The 20,418-nt window shown below is 41.7% G+C and overlaps 4 protein-coding genes across 7 annotated transcripts in view; 3 read left to right on the top strand and 1 right to left on the bottom strand.

The window, feature by feature from the left end:
• The window catches only part of LOC107718490 (pro-neuregulin-2, membrane-bound isoform-like), an 84,562-nt gene extending 75,030 nt beyond the window's left edge, over positions 1-9,532 (top strand). Inside the window, exons 11-12 of the mRNA XM_016525583.1 lie at positions 147-371; positions 7,556-9,532. Of these exons, the coding sequence (XP_016381069.1) occupies positions 147-371; positions 7,556-8,201 (871 nt within the window). The 3' untranslated portion in view covers positions 8,202-9,532. The remainder of the gene's footprint in view (positions 1-146; positions 372-7,555) is intronic.
• A 2,499-nt stretch (positions 9,533-12,031) lies between these two features.
• On the top strand, positions 12,032-14,570 carry LOC107718504 (N-acetyllactosaminide beta-1,3-N-acetylglucosaminyltransferase 2-like). Of its 2 annotated transcripts, XM_016525604.1 has the most exons (3): positions 12,032-12,135; positions 12,230-12,310; positions 12,862-14,570. In XM_016525604.1, exon 3 carries the CDS (start codon positions 12,865-12,867, stop codon positions 14,230-14,232), a length of 1,368 nt encoding a protein of 455 aa, XP_016381090.1. In that variant the 5' UTR covers positions 12,032-12,135; positions 12,230-12,310; positions 12,862-12,864; the 3' UTR covers positions 14,233-14,570. The 2 variants fall into 2 exon arrangements, with proteins under 2 accessions (XP_016381090.1, XP_016381091.1); XM_016525605.1 differs by lacking the exon at positions 12,032-12,135 and having other exon boundaries at positions 12,142-12,310.
• Positions 14,571-14,771: 201 nt separating this feature from the next.
• LOC107718488 (probable RNA-binding protein EIF1AD) lies at positions 14,772-16,938 on the bottom strand. The gene is made up of 5 exons (XM_016525581.1): positions 16,842-16,938; positions 16,344-16,455; positions 16,138-16,246; positions 15,944-16,052; positions 14,772-15,376 (listed from the first exon to the last, which is right to left on the bottom strand). Exons 2-5 carry the CDS (start codon positions 16,428-16,430, stop codon positions 15,103-15,105), a joined length of 579 nt encoding a protein of 192 aa, XP_016381067.1. The 5' UTR covers positions 16,431-16,455; positions 16,842-16,938; the 3' UTR covers positions 14,772-15,102.
• LOC107718487 (transmembrane and coiled-coil domain-containing protein 6) overlaps positions 16,931-20,418 on the top strand; it is a 9,717-nt gene continuing 6,229 nt past the window's right edge. For 2 of the 3 annotated variants that reach the window (XM_016525579.1, XM_016525578.1), the window contains exons 1-6: positions 17,159-17,384; positions 17,519-17,643; positions 18,226-18,335; positions 19,067-19,250; positions 19,332-19,436; positions 20,107-20,198. In XM_016525579.1, coding sequence (XP_016381065.1) covers positions 17,294-17,384; positions 17,519-17,643; positions 18,226-18,335; positions 19,067-19,250; positions 19,332-19,436; positions 20,107-20,198 — 707 coding nt within the window. In that variant the 5' untranslated portion in view covers positions 17,159-17,293. Of the gene's footprint in view, positions 17,011-17,158; positions 17,385-17,518; positions 17,644-18,225; positions 18,336-19,066; positions 19,251-19,331; positions 19,437-20,106; positions 20,199-20,418 lie in introns of those variants that run through there. The other variant, XM_016525580.1, reaches the window with a different exon arrangement.

Genomic DNA, 20,418 nt, shown 5'->3' with positions numbered 1-20,418 from the left:
GAATCCTTTGACCAATAAAAGTTTTTTTTTTTTTGTATATATTTGAAATAGAATTTTCAAATATATTTTCTATACATTTTTTTGATATCCCTTGAATATGTTTCTCACATTTTTATACTTCCCTTCGTGTTGTTCCCGCCTCTCAGGCACGAGGAGCACACATGGAGTATGGAGCGGACGGACAGCATGCACTCTGACTGTCAGTCGGGGGCGATCTCTTCCTCCGTTGGCACCAGTAAATGCAGCAGCCCGGCGTGTATGGAGGCTCGTGCCCGCCGTGCTGCATACTGTGGTTATCCTGATGCTACACAGTGCCCCCTACAGTACGGAGACTCTTACAATTCCCTGCGGGACTCACCTCACAGTGACAGGTGAGTGAAAAAGGAAACGTACTCGGTTACTTTCGTAATGCGTTGCTAGAGGCTTATGGGGAAAAACTCCTTTTTCTCCGAGGACTGAAGACTTATTCAATCACGCAGTGTAACTGCATGGCCATTGGTTCGTGCAGTGATTATAAAACGAACCAATGGCTCGGCAGCATTATAAAATGAACCAATGGCTCGGCAGCGGTGCTGCACGAGCCTATGGCAGTGAAGCCCGCGCGAGCCCGCCAGAATGGGCGGGGCCATCTGGCTATATAAGCGGGCATTTCGCCATAAGATCTCAGGTCAATTCGACTGAAGCGACGACACCGAGTGGTGCAGTGTCATGGCACGGCAAGGAACGCGGTACTCATTCCCGTATCTCAGGGAACCGAGGTTACGAAAGTAACCGAGTACGTTCCCTATCGATACTTCACTCGTACTGCGTCGCTAGACGCTTATGGGGAACCAATACAATCCCGCCGTGCCATGAGAGAGGAACGACTGATATGAACTGGCCTTGAGCGAAAAAGGCTCGGACCAATTAGAACGACTGATATGAACTGGCCTTGAGCGAAAAAGGCTCAGAGGGACCAATTATGCGCAGGGTGAGCCCTGCAGGAGGCAAGAGGGCTGAACTCATTGAGGTCAGCCCAGCCTTCAGATAATCGTTCCAACGGCCGTATGTACAGCCTCAGCACTAGTAATAGGGCCAAAAGCGTTCCTGAAGAGTCAGGCAGAGCCTGAGACGTAGACCGCCTAGACAGGCCCTAGACCACGCCCAGGAAGAGGAGTAAGCTAGTGTGGGACTCCTATGGGACTCTGAAGGCCCAGGGAGGAGTAAGCTAGTGTGATAGCGTCAACTAACCATCGAGAGATCCTCTGCTTTGTGACCGGGGACTTTTTGGTGCGGCCGCCAAAGCATACGAAGAGTTGTTCCGACTGACTGAAGGGGGCGGAACGCTCGATGTAAATTCTCAATGTCCTAACTGGGCAGAGAAGGTTAAACTCCTGGTCCTCCTCAGAAGGAGGAAGCGCAGAGAGAGTAATAACCTGGGCTATAAACGATGACTGTCCGGCTATAGGAGCGTGAGAAGCTGCTATAGCTCTTGTAAGTAGGACAAGATCACTGATATGTCACATGTTATTGGGTCCTCGCTGCGGGTTACGCACCAGGCGGAGAAAATCGACCACTTAACGGCATAGAGGCGTCTCGTAGATGGAGCTCTAGCCTGTGAGATAGTATTCAGGATGCTCTCTGGGAGATCTACTGATTCCCGTTGAGAGCCCATAGGTGCAGTGCCCACAGCTCGGGCTGGGGGTGCCAGATTGTTCTGTTCGCCTGAGAGAGGAGGTCCTGCCTCAGGGGAATGGGCCACGGAGCTGCCGTCAGCAGCTGAGACAGCTCTGAGATCCAGAGATGATCCAAAAATCATCCTGCAGCTTCTCAGTGACAACATAGTGATGCCGCTCGCATCATTCACAGTCGGGTTATTAGCAGAGAACACAGAGCAGAACTTGAATTTTGGCGCGGGATTGCGGCTATTAATAACAACTGTACTCATTCCAAAGACTATAGAATACCCTTAAAGGGACTTTGTCTTATTCCTGCAGATTTCACGCTTATAATGCGATGACAGATGACGGAACGTATCATTTGCACATGCTTTTGAGTCTTGAGAACTCACTTGCGTGCTCTCATTTTCTGTGCGTAGAGCACTTTAGGGACATACCCATGTCTTGGCTTTAGGACGACTTTGGAGTCGTTAGGCCCAAACTCAAGACAGACAGGGCTTATCGAGAGAGCCTGCAAGTCACCTACTCGCTTAACCGATGCTAGCGCCAGCAGCAGAGCGGTCTTCAGCGACAGTGTTTTTAAGCTCGCAGACTGGAGTGGCTCAAAGGGGGAGCCTTTGAGGGCTCTCAGGACCGTGGGTAGATCCCATGTAGGGACCGTGAGGGGTCGGGGCGGATGAAGCCTCCTGGATCCCTTCAGGAAACGGACAACAAGGTTGTTCCGGCCCACCGACTGTCCGGCTATAGGAGCGTGAGAAGCTGCTATAGCTGCCACATAGACTTTGAGCGTGGAAGGGGAGCAGCCCTTGTCCAACAGCTCTTGTAAGTAGGACAATATCACCGATATGTCACATGTTATTGGGTCCTCGCTGCGGGTTACGCACCAGGCGGAGAAAATCGACCACTTAACGGCATAGAGGCGTCTCGTAGATGGAGCTCTAGCCTGTGAGATAGTATTCAGGATGCTCTCTGGGAGATCTACTGATTCCCGTTGAGAGCCCATAGGTGCAGTGCCCACAGCTCGGGCTGGGGGTGCCAGATTGTTCTGTTCGCCTCAGCTGAGTTTCATTCATTCAATGAAAGTGCGTTTTTGAACAAATCTAGTGAGTCCGTGATTCATGATTACCCATTCATAAAGACGATGATTACCCATTCATTCCTGAATGAATCAGCAGTTTGAATGAATCAATTAAATGAATGATTCAGTGATAAAATCAGTGACATTGGTAACTTATTTGTCTTATTCTACTTCTTATTATATTGTTTTAAATAGAAATTTTAAAAAGCTTATAAACATACATTTTTGAATTTGACAGATGAAAATGATGCCATTACAAAGGTAAAAAGAAAATACCCCTGCAAGTCAAATGTCACCTCATATTAGGAAGGATAATTTTTTATCAGAATTTTTGATTATTGATCAAAAATTTTTAAATTAGGAGGACAAGCGTTTCTTCTCTAAAAAGAAAAGTAAGCGTAGAGCTCATAGACTGTATAAAAACAGGTAGAGCCATGTGTAACAGTATATTAGATCCGTGCATGAGGTCTTAAAGAGACAGCAGCCTAAATAAACCTCCTGCTGCCTTTCATTATACAGTGAAGACTATCTAGTGTTTTAGTTAAAATAAATTCAATTCTGAGTGCACATGATTCTTTGGTGGGGAAGGGAGGGGGCGTGGTCCATGAGAAATAGTCCCGCCACCACAGCTGGAAAAAAATCCTAGGAAACACTGCATACATTTAATAAAATTAGAAAAATGCCATTACAAAGCTAAAAAGAAAATACCCCTGAAATCACTTTGAGTCAAATGTCACCTCATATTAGGAAGGCTAATTTTTTATAAGAATTTTTTATTATTGATCAGAAGGTGCTCCTACATTTTTTAAATTAGGAGGACAAGCGCTCCTAATTACAAGAAGAAAAAACTGCTCTTAATCTGGGTGTGTGACAGATATGGCTGTGGAATGGGGTTTGGCTGAGGAAAAATTTTCAGTCAAAAGATTTTTTTTTGCTTTAACCCCTGCGATCAGAGGAAAAGCATACAGGAGGAGGTTGGGCCATTCGTGGGCCAACGCATCCTCGTTCTTTGAAAAATAAGTTTGGCAGTGAGAGTTGCCTTTTGAGGTGAAGAGGTCACCTCTGCCTTGCCAAAGATCACAATGAACGCAGGTTGAGATGTGCCCATTCCAAGAGGCGTTTTACAATCTCGAAAAGGCCTTTCGAGGTGAGCCCACCTTGGCGATTTATATATGACACCACCGTCATGCTGTCTGATTGGACTAGCACGTGGTGTCCCTTCAGGACTGGCAAGAAAGCCTGAAGAGCTCGACATACTGCCGTCAGTTCGAGGCAGCTGATGTGTAGCTGGCCTTCCGCGATCGTCCAGGAGCCGAAGGTCGGCCTGCCGTCGCACAGAGCTCCCCAACCTGTGTTGGATGCGTCTGTCGAGACAACTTTCCTTCTGTAAACCAACCCCATAGTCACGCCCTGCTTGAACCACTGTAGGTCCTTCCAGGGAGCCAGGGCCGTCACGCAGGCTTGGTCCACCTTGATGCGGATGCGTCCATGACGCCACGCATGGGGCGGAATTAGAGGTTTCAACCAGTACTGAAGGGGTCTCATTCTGAGCAGGCCCAACTGAAGTACCGGTGCTGCAGAGGCCATGAGGCCCAGCATCTTTTGAAACCTTTTGAGAGGGTAGAAGTCTACAATTCTGAAGGAAGCCGCGAGCTGCTGTATGGCCAATGCATGGTCTGGCGTGACTATCGCCCTCATGTGGCCTGAGTCGAAAACTGCCCCCAGGAACGAAGTTCGCTGACTGGGGGACAGAGAGCTCTTGGCAAAATTGATCCTGAGTCCCAGTCACTCTAAGTGGCTGAGGAGGAGGGACCTGTGGGCTATTAGCTCAGCCTCCAACTGTGCTAAAACGAGCCAGTCGTCGAGGTAATTCAGGATACAGATTCCCATCTGTCTCAGAGGGGAGAGGGCCACGTCCATGCACTTCGTAAAAGTGTGAGGAGCCAGAGACAGCCCAAAGGGCAGGACCGTGTATTGATAAACCACTCCCTCGAAGGCGAATCTCAAGAATCGTCTGTGATGGGGGGCTATCTGGATGTGAAAGTAAGCATCTTTCAGATCCAGTGAAAAAAAACAGTCCCCTGGGCGGATTTGCGAGAGGATCTACTTCAGTGTAGTCATTCTGAACGGCCGTTTCATGAGGGCACGGTTCAGCTGTCTGAGATCGAGGATGGGCCGCAGGCCGCCATCCTTTTTGGGGACGAGGAAGTAACGGCTGTAGAAGCCTGACTCGCTCTGAGCTGGTGGAACTGTTTCTATGGCTCCTTTTGCCAGCAAATTCTTTACCTCGGCTCGCAGAATGTGAGCGTTCCTGCTGTGCACTGAGGTGGAGACCACGCCGTTGAACCGCGGGGGTCTTCGAGCGTATTGAAGTGAATAACCTTGTTCTATAATCCCCAGAACCCAATGAGACACTCCGGGGATGGCCCGCCAGGCCTCGGCCCGTGTGACAAGGGGTTGGATTAATTCGGGTGGTGAGTCGCCGTGCGGGGACTTGACACTCATGATAACTGGAAGAGGAAATTTTCTCTCTTTTTGAAAATGTTTGTTTTTTATTTTTCTCACTATCACTGCGGATATGTGTGAGGGCGCTTTTAGAACGGGCCCATGATTCACAACAATTTCTGGAACAAACATACTGCCACTGGCACCCAGAACTGAACGGAGTGCTTGAGGGCACGACAGAGGGCGTTTCGGGGGTGGTCTGGCGCTTGCGAGACTTTGCCCCTTCCTCTTCTTTTCCAGCGGATCAGGACGCCGCCGGGGGCGCAGGGTACAAGTTCAGCTTGGGCCGGGGTCCTTGGCGCTTTGGAAAGAGATAGCGTCTGGCCGAGCGGGAGCGCTGTCGGGGCTCAGGATTTTGAGCAGGCTGAGCGGGCGACGGCGCAGCTTTAGCTGGTTGCTGTGCTGGAGCAGGCTTGGGGCGACTGGTGGCCATTGCAGAGCTGGAACGTTTCGGCAAGAAGTGTCGCATGGCCTGGGGCAACTTCTGAGCCACGGAGAATCGCTCTGCAAATCCCTTGACGGCAGGTCCAAACAGCCCCGTAGGGGAGACCGGGGAGTTGAGGAAGGGAACCTTGTCAGCCTCCATAATCTCGGTGAGGTTTAGCCATAAGTGGTGCTCCAGCACCACTAGATTGGTCAGGTCCTGACTCATCCATGGCCTGGAGGAGTTTGGCCTGAAAGACCTTAGCACAGCCATGGAGTGTAGAGCTGAGGCGGACTGCCCGGCGGAGGAATACGCTCGTCCAGCGAGGGCAGAAGTCATCCTGCAGGGTTTGGAGGGGTGAGCGACCTTCGCTTTCCATCCAATGGCAGTGGGCGGGCAAAGGTGCGCAGCCACTGCCTCGTCGAGAGGAGGCATCCTCTCGTAACCCTTTTCTTCAGTGCCATCCACTGAGGAGAGAGCAGAAGAAGAGTTAGAGCGAAGCGGGCCGAGTAAGGAGCACGCCACGACTTCGTAAGCTCATTATGGACCTCCGGGAAAAACGGAGAGGCTCGCTGACGAGGGGCCATTCGTCCAGACGGCTACGAGTGGGCTCCTCCGGCGTAGACCACTCCAATCCCAGTTCCTCAACTGCCTTAGAGAGGATGCGGAAAAGTTCGGCATCCATCCCTGGCTTAGAGTCACTGGGCTCGGCAGACGATGAAGGGGCGGAGTCAGCAATAGAGCCCGACATCTCCTCCGTGTCTGATGCTATTAGAGACATGCTGTCATCTAATAGCTCGTTCTCTACAGGACCGAACGAGACCATGTCGCTCGCATAAGCCGAGAGGCGCTGGTCTGCGTGCTCAAAGAGAACGGGAGAATCCTCTCTGCTTGGCGGGGGCGAGGCGTGCGAGATCTGGGCTGGAGCTCGCTCGCTCATGGCCGAGCGCTTAGTCCCTTTGCCCCGCTGTTTTTTCCTCACAGATCCCTGGGAGAAAGAAAACGGGAGGGTGCGAGGGGCGGATTCGCTCTCTAAAAAGAAAGCGATTCGAGCGCGCAGAATGGCGAGACTCATGTTCACACAATATGAACAATCAATCTTTTTTTTGTTCCCAATAAATATTGCTCTTATTGCACTAATATATATTTATATAAATTATACCATGCAGTAGACATATGCTACCATTCAAAAGTTTGAGGTCAGTAAGATTTTTATTAAAGAAAGTAATACTTTTATTCAGCAAGGATGCATTCAATTGATCAAAAATGACAGTAAAGATATTTGTAATGTTATAAAAGATTTCTATTTCAAATAAATGTTGTTATTTTGAACATTATATTCATCAAAGAATCCTGAAAAGAAAAGCACTAAGCAGCACAATGTTTTTTTCAACATTGATAATAAGAAATACAAAAGATTTCTGTTTCAAATAAATGCTAGTTTTTAACTTTTTATTGACCAAAATATCAGGGAAAAATGGTTTTTCACAAAAAATATTAAGCAACACAGTTGTTTTCAGCATTAATAATCAGAAATGTTTCTTGAGCAGTAAATCAGCATAGAATGATTTCTGAAGCATCATGTGACACTGAAGACTGGAGCGATGATGCTGAAAAATCAGCACAGGAATAAAATACATTTTTAAGTATATTCAAACAGAAAACTGTTATTTTAAATTGTAATAATATTTCACAATATTACTGATTTTACTGGAATAATTTTGATCAGAGAAATACAGCTTTGGTGTGCATAAGAGACTTCTTACTGACCCCAAATGTTATAACGGTAGTGCTCCAAAGAGAAAGGAAAAATTGAAATCGCATCATATGACCCCTTTAAAATATTTTTCTGTCCCGCCTCTCACACCATGTTTTTCTGCATCTTTGCAGGTACGTGTCTGCTCTGACCACGCCGGCGCATCTATCTCCGGTGGACTTTCACTCCTCACTGCCCCCGCAGGTGCCTACCTTTCAGATCACCACACCCAACGCCAACCACGCCCTCTCCCTGCCGCCCGCCGCCTCTGCCATCGCCATGGCGGCCTACTCGCCCGACGATGACCAGCCCCTCCTGCACCGCTACCGCCGATCCCGACGCCCATATTATGCGGCGGAGAGCACGGGCTCCCTGCCGTCCAGCCCGTACCGCTTTGTGGATGATGAGGATTATGAGACCACGCAGGAGTACATGTCCTCCCGAGAGCAGCCGAAGAAGAGCAGCAGTGGCCGCCGTTGGCGCAGAAGATCGCGGGTCAACGGCCACGTGTCGCAGCGTACACCGGGCCCCAGGAACTACAGCTCTCAAAGCTGCCTGTCGGACAGTGAGTGGGAGGACGATGTGGTTGGCGACCTCGGCCACGGCGAAAGCACGCCGTTTCTCAGTATGCAGAACATGAATGCCACAGAACCGGCCACCATCTACCGACCCAACGACACGCGGACTTTCAGCAACACGGGACGCTCGGGCTCCCGTGGCAACGTGCAGGCCAACAAACTGTCGCAGTCGCGGTCCAGACCGGACAATGCACCCCTTTAAAAAAGAACAATAAGAGCAAGGACGAACAAACTTGCATAGGCGCGAAAAACAAATGATATGCTATAGACCTGCACCTATGAGAAATATTTTTTATTTTGTATAACAGACAGATATTCTAAACAAATGAAATATTTATTTTCATTTCAGCAAAAATTGTCTACTAGCTAGCAGCAAAGACTTTTTTTATAGGGGGAAAACTATTTATATGTAATTCCTTTTTTTTATTATTTACAGCATTACGAAGAAGAATTACGTGCCAATTTTTTCACAAGCTAGAAATAGAATAATATTGTGGTGCCTTTTGCTGTTTGCCGACGAGGGAGGTTCAGTTGAATTTTTGTAGCCTTTCTTAAAAACAGACTCTTGGGTTTTATAGACACGTTTTCCTGGTTTTTCTTTGTTCGTTAGTTTCATTTCTTCAGGATCTCCCCATTTGAACTGTGATATTATTCAGACACCATGCAATATCGAATCACTTCTGTGTAAGGTGTTTGTTTACATGATTAGGATTCACGCGCACACATAACCGACGTTAAATTGCATCGGATGCCGATTCGTTCGAGCATTCGATCGCCGTTTGTGTTCGACTTTAGTTTCTACGTTTTCTTTTCTCTCAATTGGTTGTTGCATATTGTTTCCATGGAAACAGAGGTACGCAGGAGTTCACAGGGCATGACGCTGGGTCGCAGTATCGGCCCTGGTGTTCAGGGTTATCAAAACGGTGGTCTGTGCGTCCAATGAATGTGTTTACACTTCTGTCCGTGTGCGTGAGAGTATCGTTGAACCTCAGTGTATACGTACGTGTCTTTGTGTACGCAGTTTCGTGCGAGAACGCGTTTCATTCGTGCGTTCGCGTTGTGTTCGTCTTCAGGTTAACGTTTCGAGCGCGTGTGCGTGTTGTGAGTTTCGACATGCGCCTGTGTGTGTATACGTATGCTTGTACTTTTTTTAGGATGTTGGCTTTGTCGAAAGGGAGCTCTATTACGTCACCAGGTTATCGCTAAATGGTTAAAACGTTAAACCCCCTAGTGGTGACACGAGCTCATTGCACTGTAACCTTCCTTCGTTCCTTGTGTAGTCATTGGCCTGCGGAGGAACCAATCCAGCCTGATTCTAGCCTACACGGACCTACATCTCTCTCCCACACCTTCCCATTCCTATGCCAGCAGCTTTAAGCCGCACTGTGTCTCAGGACTTTTCATTGAAATCTGCATTGCCCATAAAACAGATTCATTACTGCCCGTCGTGTCTGCATCATGCTGGGAAGACGATGAAGAACGATACAACCAGATGTGTTTGTCTGCGAAACGCTCCATGTTTTGTTGGTTTTCCTTCGTTTTGTTTTAGTGGGGTCGTTCCCAGTCAGCACTCTCTCTTTTTGACACATCTGTATACAAGTTGGAGACTTGCTTGAAGCAATGCGTGTTCGGCTACTAGACGTGCTACTTTAGGTGGATTATGAAGTGTTAAACCCTACTTCCAGAGTCCAGCAACCTACAACTACATTTGAAAAGATAAACCCACCACCCGCACACTAACACCTTGACACACATGCAAATGCACACACTTACACAAACACAGACACTGACACACATGCTCAAGATTCAATCTGTGTGCACACAATTGTTTAAAGCACCGCTCGTCTCACCGATTGATTTTCTTCCTGTCTTTCTCTCTGTTTCTTCTGTTCTTCCTCTCTGCCTGTAAAGGCGTCCCTCCCTCTGCATGTTCTAGTGGTTCAGATAGATGGGTGCATGGTAACCGCAGCAACTGAGTCGTAATCACACGGTCAAAATGTAGTTTTCATTTGACATTCAGCAATAAGTCCCCTTTTTTCATGTTCATTCTTGACTTGGAATATGCTAGAAATTTTTGCAAGTTTTCTCAAAAAATAATACTTGTAAAAAAATAAAATAAAATCAAACTACTTGTTCATATGGAAAAAATTTATCTTAATTCCTACCATTTTTAAAAAATGAATTCATCAGAATGTATGTCTGTTTCTTGGCATGATATATATGTCCTTATAATAAGAAAATGTTTTCAGGGGAACAGCAGTTTATTCTTTCTTTGACAGAACTTTGACAGAGTTGTATCAAGGATGCAACCAAATTTTCAATTTTAATGGGGACTGGAGGAAAAAACTTGACAACTAGCCACTGAAAAACGTATATTGATCAACAACTAATTTTAATATCAGACAGTATACATCTTCCTCTGTCTCTATGGTGGTTACAGGTCTGGATAATATCATGAGAAATCAACTTTTCCTTGATATTTAGAGATAAATGTGCTTGAAAAGTACTGTGAAGTCTTCAATCCGAAAAGAGCGTTTATTGAAACTAATTTGCAAAAAATGTTTGACATCAGATGAATGCATTGAACACATGCAAAGAGTACACTTACATAACGTTATGGGTAACACTTTACAATAAGGTCACATTAGGTAACATTAGTGCATTAACTAAAATTAACTATCAATGAGCAATACATTTGTTACAGTATTTATTAATATATTTAACATTCATTAACTTTATTGTTATGTTACCTCACTTCCATTATATAACGTTAACAGATACAACTTTTGATTTTAAAAATGTATTAGTAAATGTTGAAATTAACATTAACTAAGATTAATAAATGCTTTAGAAGTATTGTTAGTTCATGTTAAATAATGCAGTTAACTAGTGGTAACTAATATGACCTTATGACGGAAAAAAAGAAGTTAATATTTGCAACCATTTTAATTCTTTCAGCTGAACATTATTTCTTAATTGGATTTCGTTAGCAGACACAAGTAGTGGCTTTGGGAGTTATTTTAAAAAATGTGTAAAATTTTTTTTTCAACATTTAAAACATTAAATGATTTTCAAGTACAGTAGGTATAATCTTTTTCTTAAAATAATAGTACCATTTTTTATGTAGTAAAACAAAGATTATTTAAGTACGTTTTACAAGAAAACACTACTTTCTACTTCACAATTTAACATTTAATTCAATGTTACTTGCTGTTTCTTTGTAACTGTGAAAAAAAAAAAATTCAGTGTACTTTCAGTGCAACTTTCAGTAGTAAGATTATGGCTTAGATGTTAAAAACCATATAATGAAGCAAGAGAGAAACACAAAGTTCTGTTACTAACCCTAACTTAACCAGCTCGACTTGTCTGACCAAGACTCTGTCAAAGATTAGTTCTTCTAGTGGTGATAGAATCTTTAAAAATGCTTGGAATGGAACACATTTATCAACAAGCAACCTGAAGACAAAGAGTTTGTGGACGAGCTGCCTGGGGAGAAGATGAGAGCGTTTTAAACAGAAGGTCTGGTGAGCTCATATTAATATCATCACCACACTGATGAAATACTTGATTATATTCTAGATTCTAATCAACAGTGATGCTGATATTGCTTTGTAATGCTCCCTGAAGGGAGTAACTTGTTATCTGTGGGGCTTTCAAACGAAAATGCAGCACAGTGACAACTCACCATACTTGTTAAACAACAAGTCTAAGTGAATGAAACTACTAAATACAAAAGTGGATGTGGGTATATGTATACTGATAATAAATAGGGGACAACAGGGCTTAGTGTCACAAGTGGATGTTGTTATTTACCTCAAAAAGATTCTTAGGTCAAAAGATAGATTTTTATTTAATTTTAATATTTATTACATTTATTAAATTACCTTGTTTCCACCTGTTTTTATTATTACCTTTATTTAACCAGGAAAATGACTCACTGAGATTAAATAATATATACAGAATATCTATACAATATTCACTAGAGTAAAAAGTGTGACAACTAGCCCCGATCTCCTCTCTATTACGTCTTTCATCGCCAATGAGTATCGTGGGCGTGGCCTCAAGCGCGCACAGCACACCTGAATTTCCATTCACAACCGAAGTCATTTGAGCGCTCCACAGTGTACGAGCAACAGGTGAATGCGAGTTTACTTTAAAACAGATTTATATATTTTTTTATTTTGTAGCAAGACGTTTCCTCATATTCCATGTAACATCTTTGTCATTTAGCTTTCGCATAGGCCTACATTATGGGAATTATGTTGTAATTGACGCCAAATTCATCTCAAACTACATCACCAGGAAAACGTGGTAAGTTTAAAGCGATTTTAGTAGTTTAGTAATAGCAGTTTTCTTTTCATTTCGTTGTTGGAACAATAAAATAATCACAAAGAGAGAAAAATGATCATCTACACTTATTAGTACTCAACTTTTTCGAGTAGCACACGTGAGAAACTGTAGTCTCAGTTTACGAGTTGTTTCGTTAAAGTTTTTAATGAAAAGTTTTTTGTTTGTTTTATTTTTAATTTAATTATTTTTAAAACTTAAATAATAATAATAACGTTTATTATAAAAGTATTTAAGTAGTATATAGGTAACTGCATTTTATGGTAAATAATTTTATATCAAATCTTATGTAAATGTATATAATATAATAAGACATTACAAAAATAATATTCCCTTACAAAAACCTAGCATTCCATTTTAGTGGATACTAGGGTTACGATGGGGAATTTTTGAAAATTTTTGTTGATGTCTGAATAGTCTGCAATGCCTGTGTTGACATAGTCTAAGTGACTAAGAAAAAACATGTTTAAAAAAAATATTGATCTGTTTAACATTCTTAATCTTTCTTTCCTCAGTTTATGGCTTCATGTCTGTGTCGATACCGCCGGCGGATCCTGTTCTTCTGTTCGCCGTGCATATTGCTGCTCCCAGTCTACATATATGTCTCAATTGCTTTGTGCTATGTCATGAAACATGGGGCACCTGGTGCACATGTTGTTCATTCTGTGCTGCCGACACACTTTACTGCCAGCGGTCTCAAACACTCCAGAGATCTGGCTCCTCATCCTGCGAAATCCTTCTGGAGAAGCGAACTAGATGGTAGCGCTCTGTGGAACATCATCCAGTTCATGACGGATCGCCAGTATAACCCCATCCTAAGGCCTCATCTGGCTGCAAACGCATCCGGTGTTTCTTACAACACAGAAACGTCCAGAAGGACTGGGGTTGGATGTTCTCCAAATTATGAGATTAACAATATAATGCCAGATTACGCCAATCTACCAATCCAGATAAAGAATTTTGTGACCGCCATGCACTGTCGAGACTATCCGCTGCTCATAGATCCTTTAGATGTTTGTGATCCTCAAGCAAAGAAATGGGCACCAGTATTGCTCATGGCCATCAAAACTCAGTCTGCGAACTTTGATAACAGGGAAGCCATACGAGAAACTTGGGGGCGTTCAGGAAGAATAAAAACCAGAGGTCGACGGCAAAGGCTCGTTCGCAGGGTCTTCCTTCTGGGGAAGTCCAAAGACTTGCATATTGAAGAGAAATTGCATTTAGAGAGTGAAAAATATGGTGATATCATCCAGTGGGACTTTATGGACACCTTCTTCAACCTCACCTTGAAGGATGTGCTGTTCTGGGACTGGTTCTCAAGGCGTTGCCCACATGCCCATTTCATTTTTAAGGGTGATGATGATGTATTTGTGAGGACACCTGCTGTCCTAGACTATCTGCTGGCTGAAGCGGCAAACAGAAGCTTCTCACATGGATCCAGGCAGGCAAATAAAATGGAGACGTTTGTTGTGGGGGACGTGATAAGTAGTGCCACACCTATACGCTCTAATGGGACTAAGTACTACATCCCGGAGAGTTTCTATAAAGGGTGGTACCCGTCATACCCTGGTGGAGGAGGGGTGATTTACTCTGGTTCTCTGGCACATAGGCTTTTGGAGGTGTCACAGAAGGTTCATCTGTTCCCCATTGATGACGTCTACCTGGGTATGTGTCTTCAGAGACTGGGAGTTTACCCTATCCACCACCCTGCCTTCCTCACCTTTGACTTCCCCAAAGATGAGCCCAAGGAACCCTGTGCGAATCACACCATCCTGCTGGTGCACAAGCGAAGCCCTGCTGAGATGTTCCAACTGTGGACTGAAACGTCTACACCCAGCCCTGAATGCAGAAATACAATGCTGAGAGTCAAGCCTAGACCTGACTGAGATCAGCAGACTGAAATTTTTTTGTTGGTAAAGCAAGTTCTCATTCTTACTGAACACTTGAAAACTGATGTTATGCATTGTGAGGTATTTTGTATAAATTTTAGTTTGGAATATTTTTGACTTTCACATTTTGCTTCAATAACTGCCTAAAGGTTTTCTAAACAGGCTTTCTGCAGGTTTTATGATGGTAACTTTAAGACCATGTAAAGAAAATGTAAGGAATTAATTGAAGGGAACACAATGTCAATGTTTTCAAAATCCAAATGTCTAGGGAGCACACAGTGAGTTGTATTAACAACACTTGAACGTTTAAAAATACAGCTTTCAACAGATCTATACCTCTGCTCCCAACAACTAGAGTATTTAAATAGTCAGAACTTTTATGGTACCTGCAAAAAAGTGATGTTCTTCCTCAGTTTTATGTCTTGTTTAGAAGTACAAATGTCTAAAAATCTAAATCTTGTCTAAAATCTTGTTTTAAGCATTATCACACTTAATTTTGTTAGATCTGTCAGAAAAAAATGGCTTAATATCTTCATTTTGCATCGAAAGTAGAATAATCTTGATTTAAGTATGTTTAGATATTTGCACTGGCTTAAAAAAAGGTGTACAAAAGTGTACAAAAAGTTTATTACAACACCGTATTTACAAGAATTATAATATACAATGTTTCTTTTAATAAAACAAAATGAGTTCGAGACTTGAAACAAATGAAACAGGCAGAAACTTCTGAAAGCCATCACAGAGATATCATTCAATGCAATAATAGCTCAGTCTCAGGCACCAGTATAGTTTTCCAGGTTTTTAAGTCCAATTAAAGTTCATAGAAAACTGTTCTTGGTCATACTGTGGTGGAAGCATCTTCCAGTATCATGCAGTTTTTAATGCTCTTCTTTCATCATCATCTTCCTCCTCTTCATCATCACCACCATCATCATTGTCGCCCTCCTCATCTTCATCAGTCTCTTCCTCACTCTCACTGTAGAGAACAGTGGCACGATTGGTGTTTACAAAAAGATCGCTGTCATCATCCTCAGAGTCGCTGTCACCCTCCTCTTCCTCCTCTGTTTTTCTTACACTTCTTTCTTTCGGTGTTTCCTCATTCCTCTCACTGGATGTGCGATCCTCCTGGAATCCTTCTGGCCTGTGTGAAGTGTGAAAATGCTGTTTACTAAACACATTTCAGCTTTGTTTTCCTGAAAACAGGAATTTTAATTAAATAAGACCTTCAAAAATGCTTAATTTCTGCTATTCTATCTATGCATGCTTATATTATTTCATTTGTAGTTGTATATTACTTGCATTTAACATTGTGTTTTCCCCCTTTTCTCAAAACTGACCTGGCTACAACATATTTTATGCTGACAACCTTTTATTGCTGAGTAATACGCATCACTTCAGGACTAGGTTTAAAGAGATAGTTGACCCAAAAATGAAAATGTTGTCATTTAGTTGTTCCAAATGATATTTTGATATATATATTTTTTTTTATATATATTTTGAAGAATGTTGGTAACCAACACGTTTCTGGTCCCCATTGACTTCCACAGTATTTTTTCCATACTATGGAAGTCTATGGGGACCATCAACTGTACTTTTCAAATATATCTTCTTTTGTGTTCAAAAGAAGAAAGAAATTCATACAGGTTTGGAACAACTTGAGGGTGTCAGATATTCTATTCACATTTCAAAAAAGACATAATGGCCTTACCAGACACCAAGTTTTCTCAGGTACTGAATATGGTCCTTGTAAAGTATAAAGCTTATTTCTCCTTTCACCTTCCCTCCTTCTTTAATTGGATCAACAATGACAAAGTCTCCTAACAAACAGAAAGACCATGAAAACCTTTTAGTGTCTTCAAGAACAGACTCGTTATATATCCATGAAAGGTAAAACAAACTCACCTCGTTTGATCCAGATGTTCTTGCGGAATTTAGTAGGCATACTGACAAGGAAGCGCTCGCCACTGCCAGTCACAGCTTCATGCAAGTTATTGCCATTACTTCCTAAGACCTGTGATGTGAAGGAGGTATATAACTATTAGTAGCATGGTATAATGTGAATACCGAGTTCTCAAAGCCTTACAGATCCCAAACTCTGGTAAATGTACCGTCATGATATGCTGGTCTTCAGTGGGTGTGACACAGTCCTCCAGAACTTCTTTGACTACGTGCTTGCGTTTGGTTGCCTTTGACATGGTAGATATAAAACGATAATGTCACCTGAATAAAGAAAAATATTTAGTTTGAGAAATAGAGTTAAGAGGTGAGAATGTGGACTACAAAGAATAAAGCGGCTCTCGGGGCAACACAGTTACGCTTTGACATGCATCAACACACACATACAAACCCCATCGTGGCACCTTGCTAAAACACACATAACAACTAAACCCGTGGCCTGTATATCATGATCATTATAAATGCTATAAGGTAGTATATTCAAAAAGTCATTTGACATAGGCTATGATTACGTAAATGTACTGTTTACAATTTTAAAGCATGGCATAGAAACATGTGGCCTTCATGCTGTGTTGGTCTGGACAAATAAAAACCTTCGATGTCTAAATTTATTCAAATTGTAAAAGCGCACATTTTTCATAGTCACCTACCTAGAAACCGTATATGAAACTGGATGTACTCTGAGTTGATTTACTAATGGCATCGACGTGAATTGCTGGCGTTTACTCGAGTCTTATTCACAGAAGTGTGAAGCGAAACGCGAGACATGCAGCTGATTTTGAAGATAGCAAAATAAGAGCCACACGAACACAGTTGAGGGTGAGCGCGATTTGTGTATAACTTAACGGCCTGTAAATCTATAAATGAGTTGTTAAAACCATTTATTTAATAATAATAATAATAATAGGATATATTTCACAGAGTCCTAGGAAACTTTTATTTTGAAATGTAATTTTCACGGTTCACATTTATAAACACCCACAGCGAGCCAGGCTGATAAAACGCTTTGAAATATGTGATGAGAGAACCAGATAGACATTAAAATAATACGATAATCAGGGCGCAAATTTTCATTTGGATGCAGTGAACAGTCATCTTAAAGATGTGGAGATTGAAACCCCTCCGTCACAAAGCGAGTGGATCTGCCAATAATTTGGAGGAGTTCAAACACAAGAGAAGAGAGTTTGAGAAAGGTGTGTGTTTTACTCTTGTCTATATTATTTTACCCCTTTCATCTCTCAATCTATTTTACTGCTTTTGTGTACGTTTGTAATGTATTAATGTAGGCAAAATAATAGATATTATTTACGTATTCATCTACTCATAGCTCTTAGACAGGCACGGAGAGACAAACAGCTCATCAGTAAGAGACTCCTGCAGAGTGTGGATGTGGAAGAGAAGGAGAAGGGAGACTCCATGGAGACTGGCTCCACCCCTCTGTCACCTGAACAGGTCAGACTCCAGAGAGAAATGCTCAGGGGCCAGTTGCATAAACTTAGCTTGTATTTTAAAGGGGTCATATGATGCGATTTCAATTCACCTCGCTTTTTTAGAACGATGAGCTTTGTAAAAATCGGCGCGTTTCAGAAAGGCGGGGCATAGAGGAGAAACAATAATGTACAGTATGTGGAAAATAATGTGTTTTTTGAACCTTAAACCACATAAACACATTTCATTACACCAAATACACCAAATACTGTTCTTTTTAGCAGCATCATATGACCCCTTTAAGACTGTGTCTTAAGAGTGTGACCAACTAGCAGTTAGCAAAGGGGTAATCAGTCTTATTTTTGGATTCAACTTAGACTAATTTATGATTTAATGTAACTGAATGAAAAAAAAAATATGGCCAGTCTTAAAGAAAATTGTATGACTAACTTGTAAGACTAGTCTGCACCTTTTATGCAGCCAGCCCCAGGTTTATTTCTGTACTGTGTACTGGATGTATGGGGAAAGGAAGGATCTCATTCTCAGCAAACTACAAATATTGCTCATATGTCGTATGAAGCATGTGTGTTGTATGTATAACATCAGGTCAGAGAGATGATACGTGGAGTCCAGTCTGGGGGAGAGGAGAAAGCAGCTCATCTTGCATCTCTACGAAAAGCACTAAGAAACCCAGAGAGCCAACTCACTTTCATTAAGTAGGACTTCAATGCTAACACAGAGTTCACTTTATATTATTTGCTGCACTGCATCATCTTGTTTATACATCTTTTTTCTTCTCATTTGTTTTAAATTAATACATTTAGAATTAAATTTTTACAATTATTTACTTTTTATTGTTATTTTATTTCTTAATCATCTTTTATGAATTTCTTTTTTTTTTTACAATCGTTTTTATGTAAAGCACTATGAATTACCATTGGGTATGAAATGTGCTATGTAAATAAACTTGCATTGTGTTATTTTAGGAGGTCTACAAATTATATTTTCACTGTGTAGGGGTAAATTTCACAAAAAAAGTCATATTTCATCCCTAAATTAAACAGGAAAAATGTGCATGTTGCAAGCTTCTTTTAGGAACAGTAATTATTTATTTAATTTTTTTGCATTGTGCTTAATTGTCATGAATATAATATCACATTTGCACATTTTTCATTGAGATTGAATATAACAACGATATTTATAATCCTTATTAATTATCTTATATAGTAAAGATAATATAATATACTTATATATATATAATATATTATTATTTACTCTTATTGAATATTTATATATTATTTTAAATTCTAATAATATTTATATTTATGTATTTTAATCAAATAAATGCAGAGCATAAGACACTTCTTTCAAAAACATAAAAAAAACTTTATTAGATATATAAATAAGATACTGTATTTACTAATGCAGTGCCTGTGTTTTTCTTCAGATCAGAGAACAGCATGCACATGTTGATCGGACAGCTCAGCTCTCATAATGCTCAGTGCCAGCTGGAAGCGGCGCGCTGTCTGCATGAGCTGTCTCACTCTACTCACCCCAGTGTAGGTCAGGCCTGTCTGCCTGCCGGCCCGTACCTCCTCACTTACCTTTCCAGTCAGAGCACCAAGCTAACGGTCAGTGGGTTGCCACTTCCGTGTCAGAGGCATGCAATCGATCAGTCCTCATGAATTTGTCTCTTTTGTCTTTTCCTTTAGGAGCTTTGTTTATACACTCTGGGAAATCTGTGTCCTGACAGCGCTGTGGTGAGAGAGAAGCTTCTAGCTCAGGGAATAGTTTCTGCACTGGCAAACTGCATTCACGTAAGCTCATTTAGGTTACTAATAGTAAACGATTACTTTTGTTAACTCTTATAATCGACTATAAATCACTAATCATATACACTGATAATGGTATGTGTAGCGTCTCTGAATGCATTCTTACAGGCTCACAAAAAAAATCTGGGTTATATTTCATCCCAAATTAAAAGAAAGAGACAAGAAATTAAATTTTGCAAGAAGAACATTTCTTTTTGGACAACTGATAATTATGTGCACATTCACCCCTTAAAGGCAGAGTAAGTGATTTTTCAAAAACATTTTATAAAACTGATTCGGGCCGAATCGCAAAACAAACTTGTAGCCAATCAGCAATAAGGGGCGTGTCTACTCGTGATGTGGAGGAGAGCGCGTTCAGTGCATGGGTTGGTGATTTCAAATATCAACATTGGCTACCAGAAATCACTTACTCTGCCTTTAAGTTATACTTGTTCTCTTTATTGTCAGTGTTGATTCTCATTACTGTAAGAATAATATTTTTGTTTTTTTATTTTTTATCTTTAATATTGCTGTAAAAAGATGATTAATTGTCTTGTAATGCATGATTTTTTTTCTTTTAGGAAAATGTTCTTTCTTTTTCTTTCTTTTTAATTTGAGGTTAAATGTGACTTGGACATGTTCTTGAGATCATGAAATAGTAAGATTGTTTTTCTAGAATCAGAGGTATAATCTGGTGGTGGTGGAGGCGGTTGGCTTCACTTTGTCTCAGCTGTTACAGGCGAAAAACACAAATGAAAAAATCATCCCGTAAGTGACCACAGCTTGTTTCGTTAATGTTAATGTTCATTTGTAGTATGTGCGACAAATGGACTAAGTCTTGGCACACTGAAATTGCTATAGCTTACTATAAATGGTTAATGCTAATGACAAATATTTAGGGATGTAACGATTCACTCAACTCACAATACGATACGATTCATGATACTGATTTCATGATACGATTTTCTCACAATTTTTTATATATATA

Source organism: Sinocyclocheilus rhinocerous, unplaced genomic scaffold (genome assembly GCF_001515625.1).
Source record: "Sinocyclocheilus rhinocerous isolate Xijiao unplaced genomic scaffold, SAMN03320098_v1.1 scaffold2378, whole genome shotgun sequence".
NCBI lineage: Eukaryota > Metazoa > Chordata > Actinopteri > Cypriniformes > Cyprinidae > Sinocyclocheilus > Sinocyclocheilus rhinocerous.
This window is presented reverse-complemented; position numbering and strand designations above follow the sequence as displayed.

What these genes read in the sequence shown, in the direction of transcription:
- LOC107718504 (XM_016525604.1), top strand. Translation starts at nt 12,865, where the DNA reads ATGGCTTCATGTCTGTGTCGATACCGCCGGCGGATCCTGTTCTTCTGT.
- LOC107718488 (XM_016525581.1), bottom strand. Translation starts at nt 16,430, where the DNA reads ATGTCAAAGGCAACCAAACGCAAGCACGTAGTCAAAGAAGTTCTGGAG. An exon ending in AAGACCAGCATATCATGACG is followed by an intron (nt 16,247 to 16,343) that starts GTACATTTACCA and finishes TTCACATCACAG; the next exon opens with GTCTTAGGAAGTAATGGCAA. An exon ending in CTGAGAAAACTTGGTGTCTG is followed by an intron (nt 15,377 to 15,943) that starts GTAAGGCCATTA and finishes CACTTCACACAG; the next exon opens with GCCAGAAGGATTCCAGGAGG.